This window comes from Aplidium turbinatum, chromosome 11 (genome assembly GCF_918807975.1).
Source record: "Aplidium turbinatum chromosome 11, kaAplTurb1.1, whole genome shotgun sequence".
NCBI lineage: Eukaryota > Metazoa > Chordata > Ascidiacea > Aplousobranchia > Polyclinidae > Aplidium > Aplidium turbinatum.
The window spans coordinates 2,945,286-2,970,214 of NC_137482.1; the positions used below are offsets into that span (position 1 = coordinate 2,945,286).

At 39.5% G+C, this 24,929-nt stretch overlaps 2 protein-coding genes across 2 annotated transcripts in view; one reads left to right on the forward strand and one right to left on the reverse strand.

The window, feature by feature from the left end:
- The window catches only part of LOC145779983 (neurobeachin-like), a 65,129-nt gene that overhangs the window by 32,254 nt on the left and 7,946 nt on the right, over window positions 1-24,929 (forward strand). The window contains exons 29-42 of the mRNA XM_082591675.1: window positions 26-118; window positions 1,380-1,452; window positions 2,087-2,248; window positions 2,734-2,868; window positions 3,321-3,447; window positions 3,811-3,919; window positions 4,515-4,681; window positions 5,325-5,449; window positions 5,806-5,940; window positions 6,374-6,510; window positions 16,976-17,093; window positions 18,676-18,778; window positions 23,854-23,969; window positions 24,494-24,606. Coding sequence (XP_082447801.1) covers window positions 26-118; window positions 1,380-1,452; window positions 2,087-2,248; window positions 2,734-2,868; window positions 3,321-3,447; window positions 3,811-3,919; window positions 4,515-4,681; window positions 5,325-5,449; window positions 5,806-5,940; window positions 6,374-6,510; window positions 16,976-17,093; window positions 18,676-18,778; window positions 23,854-23,969; window positions 24,494-24,606 — 1,713 coding nt within the window. The remainder of the gene's footprint in view (window positions 1-25; window positions 119-1,379; window positions 1,453-2,086; window positions 2,249-2,733; window positions 2,869-3,320; window positions 3,448-3,810; window positions 3,920-4,514; window positions 4,682-5,324; window positions 5,450-5,805; window positions 5,941-6,373; window positions 6,511-16,975; window positions 17,094-18,675; window positions 18,779-23,853; window positions 23,970-24,493; window positions 24,607-24,929) is intronic.
- LOC145779738 (putative nucleotidyltransferase MAB21L1) lies at window positions 8,989-13,842 on the reverse strand. The gene is made up of 7 exons (XM_082591377.1): window positions 13,682-13,842; window positions 12,887-13,087; window positions 12,010-12,148; window positions 11,100-11,275; window positions 10,158-10,268; window positions 9,785-9,908; window positions 8,989-9,196 (listed from the first exon to the last, which is right to left on the reverse strand). Exons 1-7 carry the CDS (start codon window positions 13,840-13,842, stop codon window positions 9,020-9,022), a joined length of 1,089 nt encoding a protein of 362 aa, XP_082447503.1. The 3' UTR covers window positions 8,989-9,019.

Here is a 24,929-nt window from a genome sequence, read left to right on the forward strand (position 1 = left end):
TTTTCATTTCGTGGTTTCTTGAAAGGATATTTTACGAAATTTGACCAAAAGTACGAATTACGATGAACAGACGACTTCAGTGCATGAAAGACTTTCGCCTAATTATTTCCCTGTACAGGTAGCATGCTAAACTACATCCGGTTACGTCGCTTCGACATCGAAAGACGTTGAATTAACGTAACCTCGCAACGAAATTATTTTATTTATTTGCATGCATTTTGAGGTGTTATTTTGAGAATGCCTTTTGGTGTAAAGGGCCAAGTATTTTGCTTGTGAGTGACCCCATCCCATGATGTAAACACTGAACACAAGGTTGAGAACACGTTACGGAAACTGCACTGTTTTCGTTCCCAATACGAAAGCTCAGTTCTATCTCTGCTGACACCATAGACACTGAGCTTACTATGAATGAAGATGATGAGAATGAATATTGGCGAGCTTTTCAACCATAAAACTTAACAACTAAGCCGAAATTAGTTGGATATTTTATTTTCTGCATTTTGGGCTCAATTGCTTGTTTAGATTGGCTCAGCCTTCCAGAGACCTCACGCTCACATCTGATCTGCCTGTTTTATTATTCACAACTTGTAGATGACGTCATGTTGTGCGGTTACATTTTATCTACGGTGTTTTGAGTTGATTATGTGTTGGTTAAGTTGGTTTTAGCTTGCACTTTTGTTATTTCTTACTTTTAAATGTGGAACACTAACAAATCCAAAACATCAATTTCTTATTACATTATCAACGAATGTTCATCATTCGTTAAACCGGTTTTTTCTATTGATATTTTATTGATAGATAGATAGATTTTTTTTTGTATTGATAGATTTTTAGAAGGCAAAGAACTTTCTAGCTATTGTATCATTTGTATAAAGCTACAGACTTCCTTTGCCATGCTTAGACGTAGATGCTTCCTTAGTAGACCTTTCTAGTGGACTGTGTAAACACTATTTTATCACATCACTTCCAGTCTGCATGCTAACGATGGTATCTTGTTACTGCCCAGACAACAAATCAGTCGTTCTTTACATTGACTTGTTGTCTGGCTGCGCTGTGTCCACTAGGTTGCAATATTAGTACGAAAGTATTGAAGTATGTGAATTGTTTAAAACATCATAATACTTTTACTAAACAACGTGTTCTCGGACTTCAAAACGTTTTGATTTGCTGTGCTTGTAATTGGCAAATTTAAGTTTGGAAACACTCTGATCTATTAGAAGTATTTTTCTAACGTAGAAATTTGACCATGAAAAGTGAAGTTACAGTTTTCAGCAGCCTACGCTAAGCTTTGTAAAGTCACGAATAGGTGCCAAAGTATTACGCAATTACATCGAATTTACGTCGTATAATGTTGTAAAAGTGATTGTTGGTCTAACCAGGTTGCATCCGTTCCCTCCACCTACCACTCGTTCGACAGAAGCGTGGTTGTCAAATCGAAGACCAACGACGAAGGTGATCTTCAGTTCCTACTGTACATGACCCAGACAGCAAAATCCGTCATTTTTACATTGATTCAACGTTTGTAAACGTTGAATCAATGTAAAAATGACAGGTCTTGCTGTCTGTGGAGTTGGCTACGACATGCATACGTACAGTTTCATAGTGAAATGCCATAACGACAAAAAAAAGGTCATTTCTAGGCTGACTGTGCAGGTCATAGCCAGGATTTTCACTTGTCTTCTTGAATGTAAAAAAATGCCCATGAGAACATTACCGAAATATCCAGACTTTGTTAATTTTATGGTAAGATTCCACAAAGGTTGTAGACGATTCTTCAGGGCTCTCTGAAGGGTTTATGTTTGGTTTGTATTGACGCAAGTCAGGATCGCGCTGTGTCATTTGTTTGGTAATAATCACACATACTATAATACCAGAGAGTATTACGCTAAATTAATGCATTCGATGTCACCACAACTTTTGCCACACAAATTGTGACGTTATCAGGAAATGTTTTGTTCATATAATCATAAGTTTTGTTGGTCATTGTTCCGTTGCAACTTGCTGGTGATAATGAGCAAGGAATCCACTTACATCTTACAATTATGTCACAATCGTCGCCATTTTTCATTGTTTTTTCATCCAACAGCGGGATCGCAACTTCCATCCACGATTGCAAGCTCCTCTACTCCTCTTCCTTCCTCCACCGAGGTCCGAGAGGAGGCACTTGGTGCAGTAACCAACGGAGACATTGATCACACAGATCTTCCCAAGTTTGATCCTTCTCACCTCAACATCTTGGAAGATAGTGGTGAGAATGAACGAGTTTTGATATTTGTGCTTTAATACGGCGTCGGCACCGCTTGGGAGCCGTGTCTTTAGCGGCTGTGTTTTTAGCAGGGCACTTTCCCCTGACAAAATCCGTCATTTTTATATTTAGAGAACGTCTGCAGACGTTCCCTCAATATAAAAATGAAGGGTTTTGCTGTCTGGGTATTGGGTAATGGCCTACCTGAAGGTGGACACGAAAATTGGCCTTTTTGCCTTCCCGTTCAGTTAATCTAAATTTTCAGCCGACGTGTATGCGACAAAAGCAAAAAAGTTTAAAACAAAATGACAAAAGGTATGAAAACATTCTACGGTTCTCATTTCACGTTAACCCAGGCCATTGGTATTCCACAATCTACTTATCGCCCGCAAGCACCTTAGGTCGGCTCTTTATATGCTTTTATCTGTTGTTTCATCAACGTTTGTTAGTGTTGAATTGATGTCAAATATGTTTTGCATGCTCCACAGAAGCCGACATCTCCTCCCGTCTCGAGCGCTCCATGGATGAACTAGCTCCCTTGCTTCGGGATATCTTCCTTGACTTTTCTTCCTACCTGAGCAAGACGTTAGTCGGAAGCCACGGACAGGAGCTACTGGTTGAAGGTAATCTGCCGCTTTTGTGATGTCATCGTGATTTAACGTTTAATTACATTTAAATGATGCAAACTACCTTATCTCGAAAGACATCCATAGATGTAGAATGTAGATGCTTTGGCACCTTAACTTCCGTTGTTGTTCAGTAGGAAGTAGTGACAATGGTCGCCGTCTGCATAGCCACAGATGGTAGCCGACTTAGTTTATGTCCTTAGAAAAGGTTGTAAAGTTAATGACGATGACTAACGAAACTATGTTTGTTACAACAATTTAATTTTTGAAAGTCTCAATAAATCTCGTTATTTGTTAGAGTTCACCACTGGACGTTGGAGTTTAACATTTTCAACCTTAATACGATTGCCTGGATTAAACTTTCTTGCTTTTACACAAACACCGTAGTTTTCTCAGCAACATAAAAATTATTTTCATACAACATTGCTTTCATATTATTACATCACCAGGGCTGGTATGTATGAGGTCATACACGTCTGTGGTGGAGCTCGTCATGTTGCTGTGCTCACAAGAATGGCAGACCTCCATACAGAAGAATGCTGGATTGGCCTTCATCGAACTCATCAATGAAGGAAGGTGAGGTGTTCAATTGTCTTTGTATCCAGACTTATTGCCTGGTGGTTTGGGGTTTTGATTAAATGAGCGGGAATGAAACGTGCCAATCCTCCACCTTTAAATGTATCTTTAAGTGGCAAAGACACATCCGCGTACTCTTGATTCGGTGTCTTTTTGAGAGTCGGACACTCTCATCCAAGCAACCGACATCTGAGGTTTATTGAAGCAACCAAAGGTTCCGTATACATTTGAAACCAGATTTCTGGTCAACTATCACGTAATGAATCATAAAGAATTGTTCATGCCTGCCCTTTGTGATTCATAATTTCAAACAAATGATTGTTAAAATCAGTAAGTTATCAATTTGCTTCCATCTCTCTCCAGGTTGCTTTGTCATGGCATGAAAGATCACGTGGTCAAAGTAGCCAATGAGGCCGACTTCATTCTGAGCAAGCAACGAGCTGAAGACGTCAAGAAACACGCTCATTTTGAGGTGAGTTCGATGTCGTTCTGTCACTCAAAGTGACATGTTTTGTGCTGCCGAGCGAGGACGAGTTTTTGACTTGCTTGAAAGTAGACACGAAGAATGACGTTTTTCCTTTCTGTCCACTTCAACTAAAATTCTGTAGTGGTCGCTCATCAGCAAGATAACTCTTTTAAGTGTCTGGGCAAGACATTTATTAATACCGGCTTGAAATTATGTAACTAACTAGAAAAATGATTTCTTGTGCATTTCGTTTTTCAGTTCATTGTGTAGATCAGTTATTTTCGTTACTTGAGAAGGGCTAACTTGAGTATGGCCGAAAACGTTCGTAGTTAATAGTTTTATGTTCACTATAATGTATGATGTTAAATGCCGTGTTGTTGCTTGGTTTTATCTGTCTATGGTTGAAGAAAGTCACCTCTCTACCAAAACTGTATAACTAGAAAAAAGTTATCACTTTCTAAACTTAACCATTTCCAGGCAACGAACAAGCGCAGAAATGTTCAGATAGAATATTTAAAAACAAAACAAGCAACTTGTCCCAGTCTCGCTTATGATTTTAACAATGAGACAAAGAGTTGAGATCTTGAATTCGTTTTTCCAGTCGTCAAGCGCGATCTACCTCGCCCAACAGCGAGAGGAGCAGAGACAATGCGACGCTCTCATCTCGGCAGCCAAGCACAGAGACCACGCCGCGGCCCAAGCTCTCAAGAACAGGATTACTAACATCTTGACCAACAAGCTGGGCGCGTGGGGATCCACATTTAACAGGTAAAAATACACCAACTGAGAAACCATTTTGTTGGCTTAGGTGTTAAGTGTTAGCCTCGGAGTTGTGTGATGTGGGTTCGATACCTTGTCTACGCATAATTTATTTTATGAAAAAATACCAGCGTTTGTTAGTAGGCAACTTGCAGTGTAGGTCAAGTAGCCTCAGTATAAATTCTATTAACAACCGGCTGGTTTGTTGGTTGCGTTGCCGAGTGGTGCGAGATCAACGTTCAGAAGGGCGTCGGTTCGACACCTACCGAGAGCACGCGGTTTTATCTTTGGCAAGATATTTAAGACGTGCTTTGAGATGGACAGTGCGGTTAGGTTCATTCTCTTCCTTTCCAATTTATCTAAAGATTTGGCCATTTTATTTATTTTAACAACTTCCAACAGACAATGTCCTATAAAATTTAATATATGCGTATGATCATTGTATGAAGCTGTGTGCGGTAGGTGGGTATAAGTATCGCAAATACTTCGAGAGAAATTTAAATTAATTTGTTTTTAATGCATTTCGTATTATAAATTCGCTCCTTCAATGCATGCAAAGTTGATCCGAGTGTAAGATGAACATATATAACATAATATCCAAGCGATAATCATAACATGAGAAAGCAATCGAGGTTCTGAATCTCTTTTTCAGTCGATCCCACGAATACTGGATGTTGGACGCATGGGAAGATGATACTAGGAGGCGTCGGAGATTCGTGAGAAACCCATACGGAAGCTCCCACAAAGATGCTGTGCTTGCCGCCAGTAAAGAACTAAGTAAGTATCTAAGGCGGAGATGGTAGGGTACCTCGATCGAAGTCCAGTTTTGTCAGCTCACATTAGCCACAACGTACTTGTTGTGATGTAAAGGAATGTAGGTAAAAATCTGTACAGGAAATATCAATGCTGAAAAAACACCGACCGGAAAATATCTATACGGAACATATCCATGCAGAAAATATTCCAACTGAAAAATATCCTTATTTTTCGAGAGAGGAGACATTTTCCGAGTGGGTATTTTTGGCCACGGGAATTTGAGCTATTTTTTATTTATTCTACTTTGTAACAAAAAAATATCTTTTCTATCGGATATTTCTGTTTTCATTCATTGAAACCTCCACCTTTCCATGCAGATCCCATCCACGATGCCGCGACTCCTGGATCCATCCCAAAGTCTCCATCATCATTCAGTGTCCAAGGAATTGATCAGCTCCAACCTACAGATGAAGAGCTTTCTCAGGAAGAAATTGACCTCGACGAACTACAAGGTGGAAAGGGTCTCAGGCCTGTTCTATATCAGAGATATCGGTCATTTTATTTTTGCAAGGAATATTTCTATTCTTGTTAATTATATTGATAAGTGTTTTGGATAATTTGGGCAATATTTTTATTTCAGTTTATTTATTAGTTTTATACTTTTATGTTATTTGTTTACTTATGCCCTCCAGACTCTGAGGAAGCTGCTTTTACGGTTGTGAAAGCTCTAAGTTATTGAATCTTGCTGACATTGCCCACACTATCTTGAATTGATGTTAGTCGTTGTTTTTCTGATACGGAAGCTCTTTCATATAAACCATCTTTGGGTTAATTTTTGTTTTTTCAATGAAATTATGATCTGGATATTGGCGATATGTTTTCCTTGGTTTTATAAGTTGAAGTTTATAAATCACTTCCTGATACCCATCCTGCTCTTCTTCTCAGGTCCTGTGTCATTCAGCACGGAGGCTGGTCTCATATCTCCAGGAGCATGTCTTCATGGAGTTTTTTCCATTTCTTCCGACGAATTTTTCTTTGAGGTTGTGGAGCAACATCCAGATTTCGCTAAAGTCAATCCAAAGGTGCGTAATCTTGACTTACTCAACTTGGCGTTTCTTTGTTGAACTGTAACGTCTTATCATTGATTGTGACGTTTCTTTGGATGAACCTTGACCTTTGTTTACTGAACCGTGATGTTGCTCTTTCACCCGTGACACACTTTGCATTTGATGAGTTTCATATCTGCACTGTTTTAATATGCGTTGGGTTTGGAGCTTTAACCTTCTGCGAGCAAATCTGTGCTTCCTTTGTAAACTGATTGGTTTGATAAGTGGGTTCTAGTCTTCGTTTTAACGTCGTTTGATATTTGGTCTTCTATAAGTGCTTCTTTGGACGGTAAATTTATTGATTCGATGTGCGGTTTGCAATGGCAGTTGTTATGCTTAGAAACTTGAATACACCCAGAGGTTAAGTTTTCTTGAAAGAGATATACGCTTTTACCTTTGCATCGCTTTGTTTGGAAGGATGGCCGTAAATATTTCACTGTTTCTCATTTAGAACTTGCTCAATATTTTTGACGATGCGTGGCATTGTGTACATTTGAATTTTTTTAATTTGAACTTTACGTATTGCTTCCTTTCACTTGTTCTTGCTGTTCAGTTTGATAGTGCTTTTGTGTACTCCTGCATTGAGGTATGCCCTACCTTATCAGACTTGTTTATTTTAATCACACCCATTAACTTGGGAGGTGGACACGAAGATTGGCTTCCTTTGCCTTCCCGTCCACTTAATCTAAATCTTCAACCACTAGGTGCAAGCCTGGATACGACAAACAAAAAAACAAAAACTGGGGAGCATGCAGGCTAACCTAAATCCGGTAGCAGATTCATCTTGTATGGTAGGACTATCTGCTGTCCATGTCTGACGTCCCTTGGTTGACTGTGTGCTGTTGTTTGAACGAGATTGCGGGTCTCTGTAGTTTCATATAAACTGTGGCGACATCTAGCGGTGCTAACCGAATGTAAATTTTACATCGTGCCAAACTGTTCCCTTTGAATAATTGAGCATCCCTCAAGTTACCAGCCCGTGCTATTGGCGCATTATTCGTACCGATCAAGAATTGTATTTGTGACGCATTCACCAAGCCTAGCCATAAAAAAACTGCTGTACTTATTGGATTATTATTTATAACAACTTTTATTTGAAAGAACGTTATTTTGTAACAAACTGTGTCAAAAAAACTTCGCAATCAAGTTACTGGTCAAGTCAGCAACGACCAATATAAGGCACTTCAAGTTAAGCCTGTCTAAGTGTAACTCAATCTGTTTATCCTCCTATCGATTCTTTCATTGATTTCGTTTTTGATTTTCTGATGACATTTTTTTAATAATTTAAGCTTTTTTATTCTCTGGTCAATGCTTTAATCTCCTTACTTGATTCTCTTCCCAGCACAATGTCGATAATCCGTGTTAACTCCGGGAGATTAGTGGATTGTTAGCGGGGATATGGTGCATTAAAGTCAGTGATTTATTCTCTGATCCTCAATATCGTCTGTTTTTAATATGGCTGGTGTCATAATATAAGGTATTATGGGTCATCTGCTTTCAAAGACCAACTGGATGTTTTTACATCGTTTCAACTTCTCATAACGTCGATTTAATGAATTACATTTTGAGACAAGCGTTGTGGTAGACTTGTATTTCAAAGTTCTAAAAATGATTTAGATAAGAAAATCAATGCTTATCTCTTGCCTCTCCGCAAACTATTGATTTTTGTAGCGGTTTTTGCATCTTTCTTAGCATTTATCATAAACTCCGATATAATCTCCTGTGGATTGTGACGTCTCCTGACGGCAAAAACTGTCATTTTTACATTGATGCAACGTCTGCAGACGTTAAAACAATGTAAAAATGATAGACTTTGCTCTCTGAGCCCTAGCATTTGCTTCTTTCCACATCGTCGATCCAGGTGAAAATCATTGACGAAAGCTCATCAGAGCTTATGATAGACAATTCATTGTAAACTGGCCACTGGCCACGCTTGCAACCGATCCACAATTTTTGTTTACTCAAAATGTATTTTAAAAGTTTGCTGTCTTAAATTTTATTTGGTATTAACGTGTGTACCATGTTGAAAGCTTGATAGCTCCATTTACCTTGATACGGCTGCGTGGAGTAAGGTGTGTTAACTTGTTGAGACGGTCAATATTTTATAACATAGCAAATACACTTGATATCGCAAAATTGTACGACAACAGTATCCCAAGGTTCGATTCCCTCTTTGTGAATTGGTATATCAGTTGCCATGGTATGACATCATCATGGTATGACGTCATACATCATAAGCTGTTGCTTGTGACGAGCACACTTTCTACCTTCCTTGACAACGCACGTCGCACAACGCATGCTTCATATCACAGTTTATTGGTTCACCACAGTACTATCGCCCACAACAGCGCGTCTGTCTCTCGCCCTTTTTACCACGTCATAAATAGAACGACGTCATTGAAACGTAATGAAAAAATATGCGTCACCTGATCGTCACTCGGATTCATTATATGGTCGAATGACGTGACCTTTTGTGACGGTGACGTCACAAGTTGTCAAAACCTTTGCTGTTTGTGATGATTTCCCGGGCCAGGCCCCAGACCTGCTTCACTGCTAGGTCCAGCGACTCCTTGGATGTGTCGGCAAACAGGTCCACTCCAGAGAGGAAGTAATGAGGGAGACGTTGACAGCGCAGGCAGGATACCAGCTGAAGTAGGATGCCCTGAAAGCAAATGTGAAAGTTGTTGACTCACAGAAAGTTTTAGTGCAGTGGGTAGCTGGAAGTTACTGTGTAGTTTTATTTCGAGAAGGCTAGTCAAATGAAATAAAAACATGACGACACTGTAGTTGGGTAATGTTTTGATGCTGCTTGCCTTGGCAAGGCATGCAGCGTCAGCACAGTAGCCATAGGGCGAAAACATAACTACCGCACATTCACCATTTTCTTCAATGCTGGGTGCTAAACTGGAATGAGAGTCAGTGCTATTTTTGTGAGGTGTTTGGTGTGATCCGACGGAGTGTTGAACCCATGCCTACCGATTCAAGAGGCTTAGGCTCTAATCACTACACCACCGAGCAGGTGTTGACAGAACAATCCGAGAGAAAACTATTCTTTCAGTTTTGCTTCAGTTCAAGCAGCTGAATGTACACTATTGTACAGTAATAATAGGTATTGACATATGTATTTCAACTTTACAAGACGTTTCTAGGCCTACAATTTGAGATAAAGTAAAATTCTGAACTTCGAGCCTTCATTTCACTTTAAGATATATTTTCGGCATTAGCATCGATTTTCACAGTGCCCACCCACCTGCAATCGGTCGCCAATCGACGCGATGCTCCAATCAACTTCCCGTTGGTGTTTGTCGCATTCGTACAGTAGCATGGTCTTCATGTGGTAGTTGTTCAATGGGCTACCACGGAAGTCTAAGTGCCTGGTATAATTTATAAACACGGCTTGCTGAATTAAATGCGAATCAAACTTGCATCAAGTATCCAGATGTTTAGCAATGTAATCGTAGTCATGGTAGCAGAAAGACGCCGAGTGCTCATGTTTTCGGTGATTTATTATCTCATTTTATGAATTTCAAGAAAATTCTTCAAGCGTTGTGCTGAGCTGACGTTTAGCTTGTCAAAATATTGGTTTATCCTCGTTCCTGCTTTACATTGTTGTGTGTGCTCACCTGTCTCTCAGTGTCTTGAGGATGGAAAGGCATCTTCTTCTTGCTCCTCCTCCTATCAGTATGTCCTCGGCTGCTGTGAATGACATCATCCAGGCATCACCTTCCGCTGTGCTGATACAAGAATTAAAGTTATTTGATGGATAGAAAAGGTTCGATTGCATGTGTCGTTCTCTGGTTTCACATAACTAGAGAATACAGTTCCGAAAGCTTGTGAAAAATCGTTACTACCACAGAGAATTCGCAGCATTAGGCTGAAATATAGCGTTTTAACTACACTTTTGGCTTATAAAAAAGATTGTGCAGCTGCAGAAAATATTAACACATCACATCGGATGTCGAGGTTGTAAAGCTTTGTTGGTTTGAAAATTCAGTGTGAATCTTGCGTGTACCGGTTGGTTTTTATGCTGAAAATTGTGTTTGATTCGACTCTATAAGTTATGACTCTGTAAGCTTATCTATATCACTTTCATATCTTGAACTTAGGTGTAAACATGGTACCGCTGATCTTGGATGAAATTTACACATCTCCCCATATGGCATGTGTTGACTGAATTCCGATTAGTAAAAAAATGACAGAGAAATCTGCTCTGTATAGATCACCCTGCGCTTTATTGAAATATGTTAGTAATAGCTTACTTGAAAAGCTGGGTTTTTTTTTTCGGTCATTTATCGGTCATTGACCGATTTTTTAGCAAAATGTCCGAAAAAAATATAGTCAATTCGGTCAAAATGTCCGAAAAAATATGTAGTCAATTGACTATATATGACCAAAAATGACCGAAATAAATAAAAAATGACCGAATTTTTTCAAGTCATTTCAGACAAATGACCGAAAAGCCTCAGCGAAAAAAAAACCCAGCTTGAAAGTTTGATTGGTGGTACAAAACTTGAAAATTGCGAGTAGAGCTGTGTGCATTGTGCAACCTACTCGCAATAACTTACTTGTGACTTTCCATCATTCTATTAGGTAATTCTTTCGATAGAAGATTGAATCCCTCCGCTTTCACGTCTCCAGCTAGGCTAGCAGGTGGCCACACTGAATTGGGGTCTGGGGTGGGCCAAGGCATGGCGCTGGTGGGCCATAGCATGCCACATTTGAACGCCGGCGTCACTCGCACCTGTTGTGTCATAAAGTCGATGGTAAACCTAACAGTATGCAGAGTTATGCTTGGTGGTAAATACTTAGTAAAAGTGAAGACAAGAAAGCCAATCTTCGCGTCCATTTTGAAGCATTTTAAACTATAAACCCGTGCTTTGGATAAGTACCGAACCCACAACCTTTCGATCGTTGGTGAAATGTTCTCACCACTCGAGCAGCTTTCCTGGCTGCGACCAGGAGAGCACATCTAGCTAGAAATATTGATCCTTTTTTGCATTGAAAAACAATTGGGTGAATGGACAAACGAGAAATTTAATTAAAACACATGTCATTCCCCGGCCAGAAAATCAGTCCTTTTTTACGTAAAGGACTGATTTGCTGGCCGGGGAATAACATGTGTTTCAATTAAATTTCTCGTTTGTCCATTCAGCAAATCAGTCCTTTACGTAAAAAAGGACTGATTTTCTGGCTGGTGTTCATTTGAAATCGATTTGTTTCTATGACAAGGCAGACAGTTAGGCGCAGCCCTTATGGGGGGGCCGTAGCCGAAAACTTGACTCCCCCAAATTCAACATTACCTCATTGCTGAGCAGGAACGGAGATTCAGTGCCATTTTGTTTCGTCTTTGGTTTGACCCGATTTTGGAATCGAACCCATATCTACCTACTCAGATGCGGGCATTCTAACCACTACGCCATCGAGAAGGTAGTTAAACTCTCCACCAAACTTGCCTAAAAGATCTTGCGAACTCACCATGATGTTGTCACGTATGATCAGTGTGACGTCAGTGGTGCTTGTGTCCAGCCTGACAATGTCCTTGAAGTTTAGTTTATCAACCACTTGCGTCACCAAGGTGTGGAATCTAGACCTTACTTTCCTTGCAGATAAGTAACTGGAACAAAAAAGAAATCGTTTTTTGAAGGTGTTTTTGAGTGATATTTTGCATTGTTTTTGTGTTCTGTGATGTTGAGTGGTGGCCTATTTGGTTTCTCTTTTGCTGTGCTTCATCCTCCGGCAGGCTTTCTACTTCGTGTTCTTGTGAGCATCGTGTCTTAATTGTTGTATCGTGCCACAGTTGAGTCGGCATGGCCGTAAGTTCTCCTGTAATCTGGAAAAACCTAGTAAGTCTGTTGAACACAAATTTGAGAAATCAAAGGTTTTTCTAAAGCATTATACCTCACTCACATGACTTGCTAAGTTCTTCCAGTTGAAAATCTGCCAACAGAGAAGCGTTTCTTGCACTGTAACTGAATCAACAGATGGGGGAAGACCTACTAAATCCAAATAAGGGCCTAACTGAATTTTTTCAATAATTTGACTTACTAGGTTTTTCCAGATTACAGGAGAGTTGTCGTTTCTTCTAGTTCATTAAACTTTCCGGACAGCAAAATTCGCCATGTTTACATTAATTGTAACGTCTGTAGACGTTCAATCAATGTAAAAATGACGAATTTTGCTCTGGGTTGAAGTAGTTAGGATCAAAACGGTTGGAACGTTTGGTTCAATCGAATAAAAAAATAAAGAGCCCAAAATGTAGATACTTAACCTTTCAGCCAACGTTTTGAAAACAGTTTAATTTTTACTTTTTGCCTCTTCAGTAAAAAGAAAAGTTACGATATAACTTAATTACTTGGATGCTGTTATGAATTCCACCCAGAGTGACATGCTTCTTTTTCTTCCGTCGCTTAATTTAAGAACGGCGCATCCTGGAAGCGAACCATCGTCCACGAAATTAAAGACTCCCATTTGGTTCAGAAACAGAACAACATGGTATTCATTTGGGGAAATCACCTCTAAACCCTCCAGCCGATTTCCCACTTCTTTCAAGGAACTGCACGATATGAACGAAAATTAAATTCCACTTTCAATTGCAATGGCCACAAAACTTAAGTTGACCAAACAAGTGTATTTCATGTTTTCCAATAGTGTTTGAATGGTTAATTTGTCGATTCATGTTAAATCTCGATTTTTGCTGGTTTGTCGGATTAAAAACTCTTTTATTGATAGGACGTTTTTGTTTCGTTGTATTTCGCAGGATATCAATTTTTTACTTTTGTAACCCATTTAGTGGCTTAGTACAGCACTTGCGCCATATCTTGCCACTAAACAATATCGGGTCCTGCTAGGCTGCTACAAGCGTGTAAATCGGTTGGCAAGTTGTAGGCTCGGTTATCTCATCAAATCATGATCTTGTGAAAAGAAATTGAGAAGTTATCATAGGATTGAAGAGTAACTTTTACGTGGTGGTGTGTTTGATTACGTCACTGCACCTTCCCCGAAACTGTTTGTTTACATTTTACAATCGTTTTTGTGTCCCACATAGCAAATCAGTCGTCTTTTTCACATTGATTCAACCTCTGCGGATACAGACGTTGGATCAATGTAAAAAAACGATTAATTTGCTGTCTGGGATAAATTTTTTCACCTGATGAACCTTGCCTCGTGGGCCTCCACTTCTTTCAGTATGCTGATGACAATTTTGCCAACATCTCTTACTTTTCTTGATATTTCTGCTTTCCTTGGGATCGTTTGTTCGTTGTAAAACTTCTCCACATGGTAAGCCACTGTGGCCTGGGACTCCAGCATGGTGTCTGCGTTTTCAAGCTATGTCTTATGAAAATATAGTCTAGCTTTTTTTATGAGGTTGTGTAGAAAATTCCCTCAAGTTAAACAGCCTGTTAAAAGTCACCACTAGAATTATAGCTTATCGGATGAAACGACCCAGTTTCTGCAAGAAATGAATAAAATATTGAATATTGACAAAGTTGTGTTTAAGCTCCTTAGAATTTTTCATATTTTATGGAAGCACTCAGTTTTACTCGAACATAGCGAAGCGTCTGCATACGTTGAATCAATGTAAAAAACGGTTGATTTTTTGTCTGAGTAATTTCTTGATTTTCTGTCTGAGTAAAAGCTGTTCATTTTCTGTCTGAGTAATTTCTTACGTTAAAATTATGCTACCTGTTGCTATTTCGGAACTTTTGCGATATAATGTTTTCAAAAATCTTGTATCATACACAGTAAGCTATTCCGTTTAAGCTTAATTTCAACACTTCTTGGGCTCACGCATTCGCTCATCATTTTGCCCTCACCGTTTGTTTTTCATATTCTGTTGATGTCGCTTCTTTTTTCTTCCCACTCTTCAACGCTCATCTCACGCACAGGCACAACGATGTATTGCGCTTTCGAAGGCGTCTGTGACAATTTCCAATACGGGTTTTATAGATTGTACATTTTCGGATTACAAACGCAGAGTTTGCTGTTCTTGTTGGAACATTGAACGGAGAATGATGATGCATGCCCTGATTTTCACTTAGCCAGTGTTTGGTAAACTTTTCATCACTGAAGAGCGCACTTGGCTGGTCTATAAATATTAAATCATTTGCTGTTGTAATATATAGAAACTAACATATACCAAGTTTCTTATTGTAAACTCAAGGACATAATTGACAAAAGGACGGATGAGATAATCCCATTTCTCCCTATCCCGATAGACTGAAAAAAAAATTGGGCCCTTTCTGATTCTTCTGTTTCTTCGTATGAACCTTCTTCGCCACTCCAAGGGTCGAATGGCTTTGCCTTTTACCACCCCTGATGCTCTGTACAGGATTTATCCGACTTCTACGACAGAGCAAGAGCTTGTGTGATGCTCTGGGCTACGGTCGTGTGACACACGACGAAGAACAACCACCCTCAAGCAGTGGCGGTGACTCGGTGTAGTTGTTTGGGCAGGGCGCGAACTTGATTTTGATTATTATCGCACTTCGTCGTTGCGTCGTGTATTCCTATTTTTCCGAACCTGTAATTCCGCTCCCAGGCCCTACTTGACTAAATTTTATAAAAAAAAATTTCAAAACTTCTTGATCTAATTTTTGTCGCTGATTGTTTGTTATCCCTGGATGGATATTTTGGTGTAAATTTGTTGAGGCGAAGTTGAGATTTTTTGAATTTATTGTGACGTCATTGAAAAAGATGAAAGTGAATTTCCGACGTCGGCTTGAAACAAAAAGTGTTCGCGAGATGAGAGAAAACAGACTCGATTGTTTGAAGATAATATTCACTTGACTGGTCTGTGGTCAGCTGGCAGGCCTTCTTAGAGCTCAAAATAGCAAGGATGGTTCATGCGAAATTGTTAGAACATTGCAATACGTAAAATTAACGTATTTTGATGAAAACTTAGACGTTTTTTTTGTTTGTTGGTGGGTGGCGATATTCTTTTTTGCTCTGTTTTCAATTGGAGAACTATTTCTAAAATAGCAGTCTTTCAATTAACCGTAAAGTTATTATTTTTCTCTCTGGTATCTGATAAAGCGAGCATCACCATCCACCAGCTGACCAACTTATTCACAGTTTCTGAACAACAATAAAGTGTCAAAATATTTGCCTTGGCTGACATGCATTATTTAGATCTTGTTGCAGTATGTGTTTACGACATGCCATATGGGAAAGTAATCTGCTTGGCGAGCTTCATTATAAAAATCAACTTTATTGTGGAATCTTCAAAATTTTAAACCATTCTTTTTGAAAAAATTCTTGGGTCACGCTTCTTTCAAAATATGATTTTTATTTCACTTTTTTTTGCTTCTTTTTCATGTCCATATTAAAATCACTAGCAACAAAAAGTGACGAAATTAAAAAAGTTTCGCCAGGATAATACACCTCAGCTTTGAGACAGTCTCACCACTATTGTTGTTACAAGTTGTTGTTGTGGACGTTTATTCAATGCAATCCGACATTTATTCTATGAAAATCATTCTACGAAATCTACGCTGACTAAAAAAGTTGCAAGTGCGATCAATTCAACTAATCTTGTAGATTATTTCATTGCTGTAATGGACATGATCTGTTTATTTAAGATGTTTTTATTGTTTAAATAGTAATTTAATTTGATCTATAATAGGAGAAATTAATTTTATGCTATTCCCAGCCATCTCGTCAATCAAGCCCCAACTAGATAACTAGGAGCTTTTTTCCAAAGGCTACCATGATTTACATGGGGCGCATCAATAATTCATCGCCATAAATAATGGATGCAGCCAGCGACCCGGCACTGTGATTGATTTTAAATACAGATAGTTCAACCAATGAAAATCAGCGACGTGAAAAACTGCGACATTTGTATTTTGATGAACGTTCCTCCGCTTTTCGTTGCACCAACATTGTTCAACGTTGAACCAACGTGAAATAGAACATGTTTAGTGAGTTTGGCTAAGAAAACCTGAACTCGCTCCAAATCTAACGCCTGGGAAATGTTTTATTAATATTTTTCTTTCCCTCTGACGCTTGGAATGGCCTTGAATGAAAGATAAGCCATCATTTACCGCACTAGCCATATTTCTTTGGTGTCATATTTCCATTCATGTCATAATTATCGACGTGCTATTGTTTTATTCACGCAAGAGGGCGCTCTGTTGTGATTTTCTGTTTTTACGAACCAATCTCTTATTCATATTGATAAATTTGTTTTGTTTGTTAGTTTTCCCGTGGAATAAATGGGGCCATTGTTTTGGTCCACAGAAGTTACATGATTTTATGGTTTGTCTGTCTGTGAAAAGGTAAAAACTTTCTTAAATCACTCTGCATGTAGTTGAGATGTTGAAATATCACAAGAGCAGTCTGCGATGAACATGACGTCACGTTAAACGACCTTGTTAGCGAAGTCACATTGTGCCAGGTTTCTGGCGTAGAATAATGTTAAAAACGTAGTTTAATGTTGTAGGTACTGGCTTACACTGACGGTGTCCACGGGAAGTGGCTCTTCCAAGAGGTCCGCGGCGTTTACTCCAGAAGATATTTGCTTCAAAACTCTGCTCTCGAGATCTTCCTCGCAAACCGAAGTGAGTTGTGGTGCCCATGTTCATTTATATATATTTTGTTTCTGATTCAAAACAACGATATTTCGTAAAAACTAGATCATTGACACCTTGTTAAAGTGGGTGTAAAGCATACAGGCTTTTACAAACAAAATATTGGATGAAGTTTCGATTTGCACTGGCACATAAAAATTCTATGCAAAGTTGTTTGTTTTTTTCTCAGATTGGCGCAGAGCTTGACGTTCCTCCAGATTGCGTTGTGAAATCTTAAATAAGTTGTTCCACTATCTTAGCGACAGGGTTGATCGGTTCAAACCGGTTAAAACCTGGTTTAAACTGGGCAGTTTGACCACCTATTACTGGTCAAAACCCCTTTAGTGTATGAATCAAGTTGATTTTTAATTGAATTAAAAATATTACCCTCCATGTTTAGTAATGATGTTTAACTATATTTTGTTTTGATCAACAATAACCTAAATGCTGGATTTGGAACAAAAAATATTCAATTTCTCTGTTTATTTTTGATATTTCAATCAGTTGGTTACCGTATTTTACGGACCATAAAGCGCATCCGATTATAAGGCGCACTGTCAATAAATTGCTTTGATTAGTTTTATGTTCAGACATAAGGCGCACCGGGCTATAGAACGCAACGTATTTTAAGGAGTATGGGTTACCATATAAAGCGCATTAAACAAAAATGCGTAAGAAATGTAAGCAAGTCACAATAGCACAATGAGCAAAAGAAAAAAATGGGCCTAGTGAATATCACAGTTGCTAGTTGCTTTTACCGTAGTTTATTGTGTAAGACGGTGGTTTATTTATATAATAATAGTATCGGTACTGGTTGTGAGTGTAGGCAATGAATAAAGCACTACTTGATCCATACATTAGGCGCACCGGCTTATAAGCCGCATGATCAATTTATGAGGAAAAAAGGATTTAAATTGCGCCTTATGGTCCGTAAAATACGGGGATTTTAATTATTGAGAAAATTCAAATTCTAAAAATAAGTTTCTGATGAACCAAAAAATGCTTGGTAGAACGATGAACAATTTGCACAGCCAACTGAAGTACAAGAATTTATTCCAACAAATTTTTTTCATGAAAACCATTTGCCATCAAATTTTGCCTGACAGGTCGTAATTGGCGGCATTTAATGAAAGTTCAGGCGGCCATGGCCGCCAGCTATTTCGAGGCCTGCATATCAAAATGGTCACAACTCACAAAGTCTGCTTTTATATTTCCTAAATAGCCCATTGCCCAGGTAGCCGACCATTACTACACTCAAGTCACTACACTCAAGGTAGTCACTACATAAAAATATTTTTCTAGGTTCTGACCAGTTTTGACCGGTTTAAACCTAGTTTTGACCGGTTAAAACCAGGTTTAAACCGCTTAGAGATCAACCCTGCTTAGCGACCAATTTCTTCCTGTCATCTTCACATTCCGTTCTCGAATTTGGTTGGTTCGAGAGTGAAGCTTACCACTGTGACGTAGTAGCACGTGATTGCCACCCAGTGGAGTATAATAAAGCTTGTCAAAACTCACAAACTGAGTAACTACTTGATATTTATCTCTAAAATGACACTTTATTACCCACCAGCCTGTGTGATGTTCAATTTCGCGGACAACGAGACGATGAAGAAAGTGGTGGCGTACCTCCCTGCAGTGGGAATCGGAACAGGCTATGGACTAAGCCAAGAAAGGTAAACCTCTGCTCGGACTTCATCTTCAGCCAGCCAGTTAAATTTATCTTTTTTCCATTAAATTAACTTCTGAAGGCGGTTTATCAATGAAAAACGCTAATTTGATGGCTAGGTAGGTAGTAGGCTGGCGCAAAATCTCGAAAAAAAAATTTTTTTCTTTTAAACTTTTCGTCAGTTTGGAATATTGTTCCTTTTGGTAAATGTATCTCCTACACCAAATTTCACAAAAAAATATTAACGTTTGACCCTGGTTCACCTGGTTTGAATTTTTTCAAAATATTGAATTTTCGCTTATCCCTGAAACTGCTCACCCGCTATCTTCTAACGCACTCTAGCATCTTAATGGACACAATAAAGTGGTTTAATTAGCAACTCCATGAACACTGACACGTGTATAACTCTCAAAATGTCGAATTCTACCACTTTTCAGACATGATTTTCTTTGTGCACCCTTCACCGTAGTAAATATCTACTGCTTTCAGTTTCTTGAATCATTTGACGATGTTTATCGATTTTCACAGGCCAACAAAACTTTTTTTTATATAAAGGCAGTCATTTTAAGGTATTTCAAGGCCCCTTATTCTGAAAATGCACTAAGTTTTCTCGAATTGGCTCTAGTTTTTGAGTCACAGCAAAAATAATTTTTTCGTAATTTTTGAGACCCTATGGATTTAATGTCGTGTCGTTTACTACATAGACAAAACTGGAAGTAATCCCAGGCACATTTCTGAGTTGTATAAACACTATTTGGAACCAATCACGTCGATTACAACCCAAACAAACAGCTATTTAACGTTTACTGGCCCAGTAACAATCAAAATACGACGTGAAGTAAGCCTGAGGAGACAAGATGTAGAATATAGGCCAATAACTTGCGTTTTGCGTTAATATATTTGTTGACTTCAACAGTATCAGACTTACTAAGTGAGCTACTAAGTACAAACAAAATGCATACATTGTTTTGCTTAACAAACTAGACAAATAAGCAAAACAAAGCTGTCGATGAACAAACGCCTTGGAGTCAAGAATGCCATGTTGATCGAGATGAGGAGCCAAGATTCCAGCTACCACTTTTGATAGCTAAATCTTTAACTACTACAGTAGGTGGTAGAAATGGTTTTGAGAAAAAAACTTGACCTTGCTCAAACACTACTGAAGGTATTGAGGTTACTCTCAGTCATGCCCGTTTTCCTATTGTTTCAAGCAAATCACCACTCGAAACTAGAGAGGGCAAACAGAAATAGCAACGTCCATGCAATGACTGCCTTGCACACTCCATGTAAACATAATGTTTCAACTTCCTTCGAACATCCTCACCGTGCAGAAGTATCAATTTTCATGGTGATGCCACGGCTTTCTTTATGCCATGGCACTCTGAACTTCTTAGCCTTGAGCCCAGAAACGGGTTTGCGTGCAAAGTTTGCATACTTTATAGGAGGAACCCAGGACTTACCTTGATCACCCAGGTTCATGTCAAAGTAATAATAATAATGCTTGTTTTTATATAGTGCTGTATCTATCGCAGAATGCGTTGCCTCATGCAGTAAAATATATCTGGGTTGTTTGTACAGCATCTTACTTGTCAAAGGCATATTTTATTAGCCTATATGCCATTTATTTAGCCTATAGACCAGAAAAAAACTTCTTGCAGCAAAGACTTGGCCTTAGCAAAGGCTTAGAATAAAATTTCATTTGTACAGTATGCATTTCAATAGGCCTACCTATTCAATATAAAGCTGCATTCATAAACACATGACTTTCGGGATATTGTTCTTGTGTGGTAGGCCTACTGATTCACAACTGTTTTCATTGAATATTTATGTATCTTTATTTTGTGACGTCATAATTTCGTAAACTTTTAAAGTGAAAAGTTTTGGAAACTTGTCAACATTTTTTTTTGTGTGTAGTTCTGTAAAGTTTGCATCGCCCTTGTTGCAAGTGTTCATTGTACCGTAATATTCGGCCTATTTTTTCTTTTGTTAAAGAGAGGGTTTGGGCTTGTTTTGTTTAACTTCAGCTCGTGTTTAAAATTGCCCTTGTTGCGCTGGCAAGTGTTGATTCCCTATTTTTGTACCGTTTTCACATAAAAATTTTTATCTTTTCTATCTCATTTCCAGGTTTTGTGGCTGTGCAAGTTAAAGATAGTGACATCCCAACACTGTTTTTGCATATTTTAAACCGTTTGGTTTTGCCATCTTTCCCTTTTGTTGGTGCTAAATTTGTGAGTTTACTTTGCCGTTTTCTTCATGTTCGCGCCAGCAATGAAAAATAAATTGAATTGAATGTCTCCCTTATGTTAAACACAATTCATTTCAACCTTTGCTTGCGTTTTCAACTTTCGTGCAATATGAACCAATTGAACTAGACAAGTGCAATTATGACATCATAATGGTAAACAGGGCTGAAAATAAGTGATTTGCTAATTGAAAGCTTTTGAGAAACGATTTCAAAAATATTTTCATTGTCGAATATCTCAAAAACTAGAGCCAATTCGAAAAAACTAAGTGCATTTTCGGAATCAGGGGCCCTGAAATACTCTATAGACTCTCATCTTCTGTGCCAAATTTTTTTTGTTGGTCTATGTTATAAATTCACTGACTGCGAAAAGGCTGTAAAATCAACTAAAATGACACTAAAAGCATGCACTATTAGTGACTCTCAGACTTGGAGTAAGGTGAAGATGTTCCACGTGGAAGTTAACAGAGGAAGTGACGTCAAAATCACGTGGTCAAACTTTGAGAAATCCCCTCTTCAGATACTGCTAAACCACTTCGAAATTTACTAATTTTTCGGAAAAATTCAGAATTTCTCCTTGGGTGAACCAGGGTCAAAGGTCAAAACCCAACAAAAATTTTTGGTTTAGAAATATCAGTGAGCAAAATGGAACATTATTCCAAACTGACAAAAATTTTAAAGAACATCAAGGAAAATGAGCCACCCTAGTAGGTAGGCTTAAGCACCGGTTTTTGAATACATTTATTATAGGACTTGATTGCCTGATCGTTGTGTGTCGGTTTTTGCAAATTTTAACTTCTCATTTGTTTCATATTTCTTGTGTTCGCTTCTTGTTGGCCGGTTGCGTGGCCGAGCGATGACAGCATCTGCGCAATGTTTAAAAGACAATTTATAACTTACTAATCATCATCAGCAACCAATTTAGATTATACAGGCCATGAATTAATCCTCATGTCGAGGGTGTGGCCTGTCTGTCTGTCGAGAACGAAGTCTTCCCCTCCACACTTCTCGATTTATTGGGTTGGCAGAGTCCATGTTCAGGGCTACAAGGTCACGTTTTACAAGTTCTTCCCAAGAAAGTTTTGGTCTACCTTGACCCCGCTGTGCTGCGATGTTGACACATCTGACCTGTGAGATCCAGCTTGAGCTGCGCTCAACGTGACCAAGCCATCTCAGTCTGCCTAATTGGAGGACTTCGCTGATGTCTTTTAATTTGAGCTTTGATAGCAGAGTCTCAAACCGGATGTTGTCCTCAGGCCCGACCAGACAGGTTCATCTTACCATCGCTCTGTCATTACGTTGTAGGCGCTTGACGGTGCTTGCTAAAGTAGCCCACGTTTCAGAGCCATAGAGCATGACACTCCTCACACAACTGGAGTAAACTTGTCCTCTGGTTGCAGCAGGAAGTTGCTTGCTTGTGAGGATAGGGAGAAGTTCTCTAAACTTTTTCCAGGCTGACTTGCACCGAGTTATAGCCGCATGCTCACACCCCCCTCCAGAAGACATGGTATCACCAAGGTAGCAAAAGTCAGCTACCACGTCAAGTGTGCCACCTTCAATCTCAACCTCGCTTACCGGCCTGCCATCTATTGGTCTTGCTGTGCCCTGACAGCGTGGGCATGAGTAGTGTGGGTCCGGTCTGAGTGACCCTTTAATTCCACTACACTTTTTGTGGACCCAGTGGGAGCAATTGGTGCAGAAGATAGAGTTGCTACCGGTTCCACTTAGGCATACCGAGCAAGGGTGCTTTCCTGATCTTCTTAGGGAGTTCTGGTTGATGCCAAAAAGCATTATTTTGGTCTTACCCATGTTCACTCTTAGGCCCTTTGCTTCCATTCCCTTCTTCCAGGCGGCGATTCTGTCAACTAGTGACTCCAATGAGGTGTCGATAATGGCAGGTCATCCGCATACAACAGCTCCCAAGGGCTGCCTGTGCGCAGTTCGAGTGACAGGGCCTCCAGGACAATGATGAAGAGCAGTGGGCTCAATACAGAACCCTGATGCACACTTACGCCTACTTTGAAAGTGTTACTGTGCCCATCCCCAACACGCACACAGCTCCTAGCATTCAGGTACATTGATTGTACTATCCGTGCTAGCCATTCCTCAACACTCAGCTTTCGCATGGCCCACCAGATCACCTTCCTTGGCACTCGATCAAAGGCTTTTTCTAGGTCTACAAAGGCCATATAGAGAGTCTTGTTTACGGCAAGGTGTTTTTCTTGAAGTTGACGGATGATGAAGATGGCGTCAGTTGTACCTCGGCCTGGCATGAAGCCGAATTGCATTTCATCAATCTGTACTTGTTGCCTAATCAATTGTTCTGTCACTCTCTCAAGTATTTTCATGGTCTGGTCAAGCAGCTTCAAGCCTCTGTAATTACCCCTATCAAGGGCATCCCCTTTACCTTTATAGATATTGACGATGTAACTTTCTTCCCAGTCTGCTGGTATACGACCCTTGCTAATAATAGCTTCTACAAGATCTCGTATAAGAGCAACTCCAGTTTCACCTGTTGGCTTCAGCATCTCTGCTATTATTCCTGAAGGACCAGTGAGCCTTGCCCATGCGCATCTTACTGATGGCTCTTTCGATCATCTCGGTGGTGATTGGTACACTAGGTCCCTCAACAGATGATTCATCTGAGAGATTATCCGGGTTCCAGGGGAACTCTACATTGAGAAGTCGTTCATAGTATTGTTTCCAAGCGACCTTCCTTCCTTCCTCGTCGAGGGAGAGTTCACCGGCATCATTTTTGATGGGTTAATGTTGTTATTTTATTGTTGGTATGAAGTCCTGTTTACTGATCGAAAATCTTTAAAAGCTATGATTTCCTGCAGGAGAGTATCTCTGGTCAATCCCCGTCAATTATTGAAGTCTTCAAACATGACCGAAAGGTGGCAGCGGAGAGAGATATCGAACTTCGAATACCTGATGTTCCTGAACACCATCGCAGGTGAGCTGAACGCAACGTCTGTACGGGGCTTTCAATCTTGTCGAAAGTGAACAAATATTTTTAACGTATCCAGGTTTATTTCTGGTGGTTAAAGATCAGCATTAAGTGACAAGGAGACTTTGTGTTCACTTTCAAACGTGCCATTAAGGTGTCTTCCTGAGACACAGTGGTATGTTGTTATGAGTCTTGAGTTGAGCAAACACACTCCTCATGCACTCACTCAATTAACCAACCGATCTAACCTAACTCTAAACCAACCGATCTTTTACTTAAAAGATGCACATCTTCCTAAGTTTCAACAAGTTTTGCTCTTGCATCGAGTATAAATTGCTCTTGAAAGCTATTTCATCGTACAGAATCTTCATTAATTTATATGGCTACATGTTTGTTCATTCATGGCCTTTGGTTCACGTGAACAGGGTTACAATCACTTTGCAGTGTGCCGCAATTAACAAGATCAACGATATGATAGGAAACTAGTTTTTGATTTGACACAAAAGTCAATCTAATCTTTTCCATTAAAGGCCGCACCTTCAACGACCTCAACCAGTATCCAGTGTTCCCTTGGGTGCTTTCCAACTATGACGTGTCAGAGCTTGATCTGTCGTTGCCAAGCAACTACAGAGACCTATCGAAGGTGAGAGGTGACAGCCATGCAAAACGTTTTAAGTAGCTTACATTTGATAACTTATAACCGGCACTTCCACTCATGCCGATATGTGCTGGCTGTTAATATCGCTCACTGTCAACTCAGAGTGTATTAAATTGAATGAAGAGCGGCCGAGAAATAAAGTTGCCACTCTATTCTAGTTAGTGCCATGGACTTGGCGCTTTAGAACTAAGTGATGATGATGATGGCGTATGAGCGATCTTTCCAGGCTAGATTGGAGGGCAGGAAATCTTCAGCCACTCAGCAGTCTCGTCGTACAGGACCCTCAGACCATGCGCACCGTGTGGAGG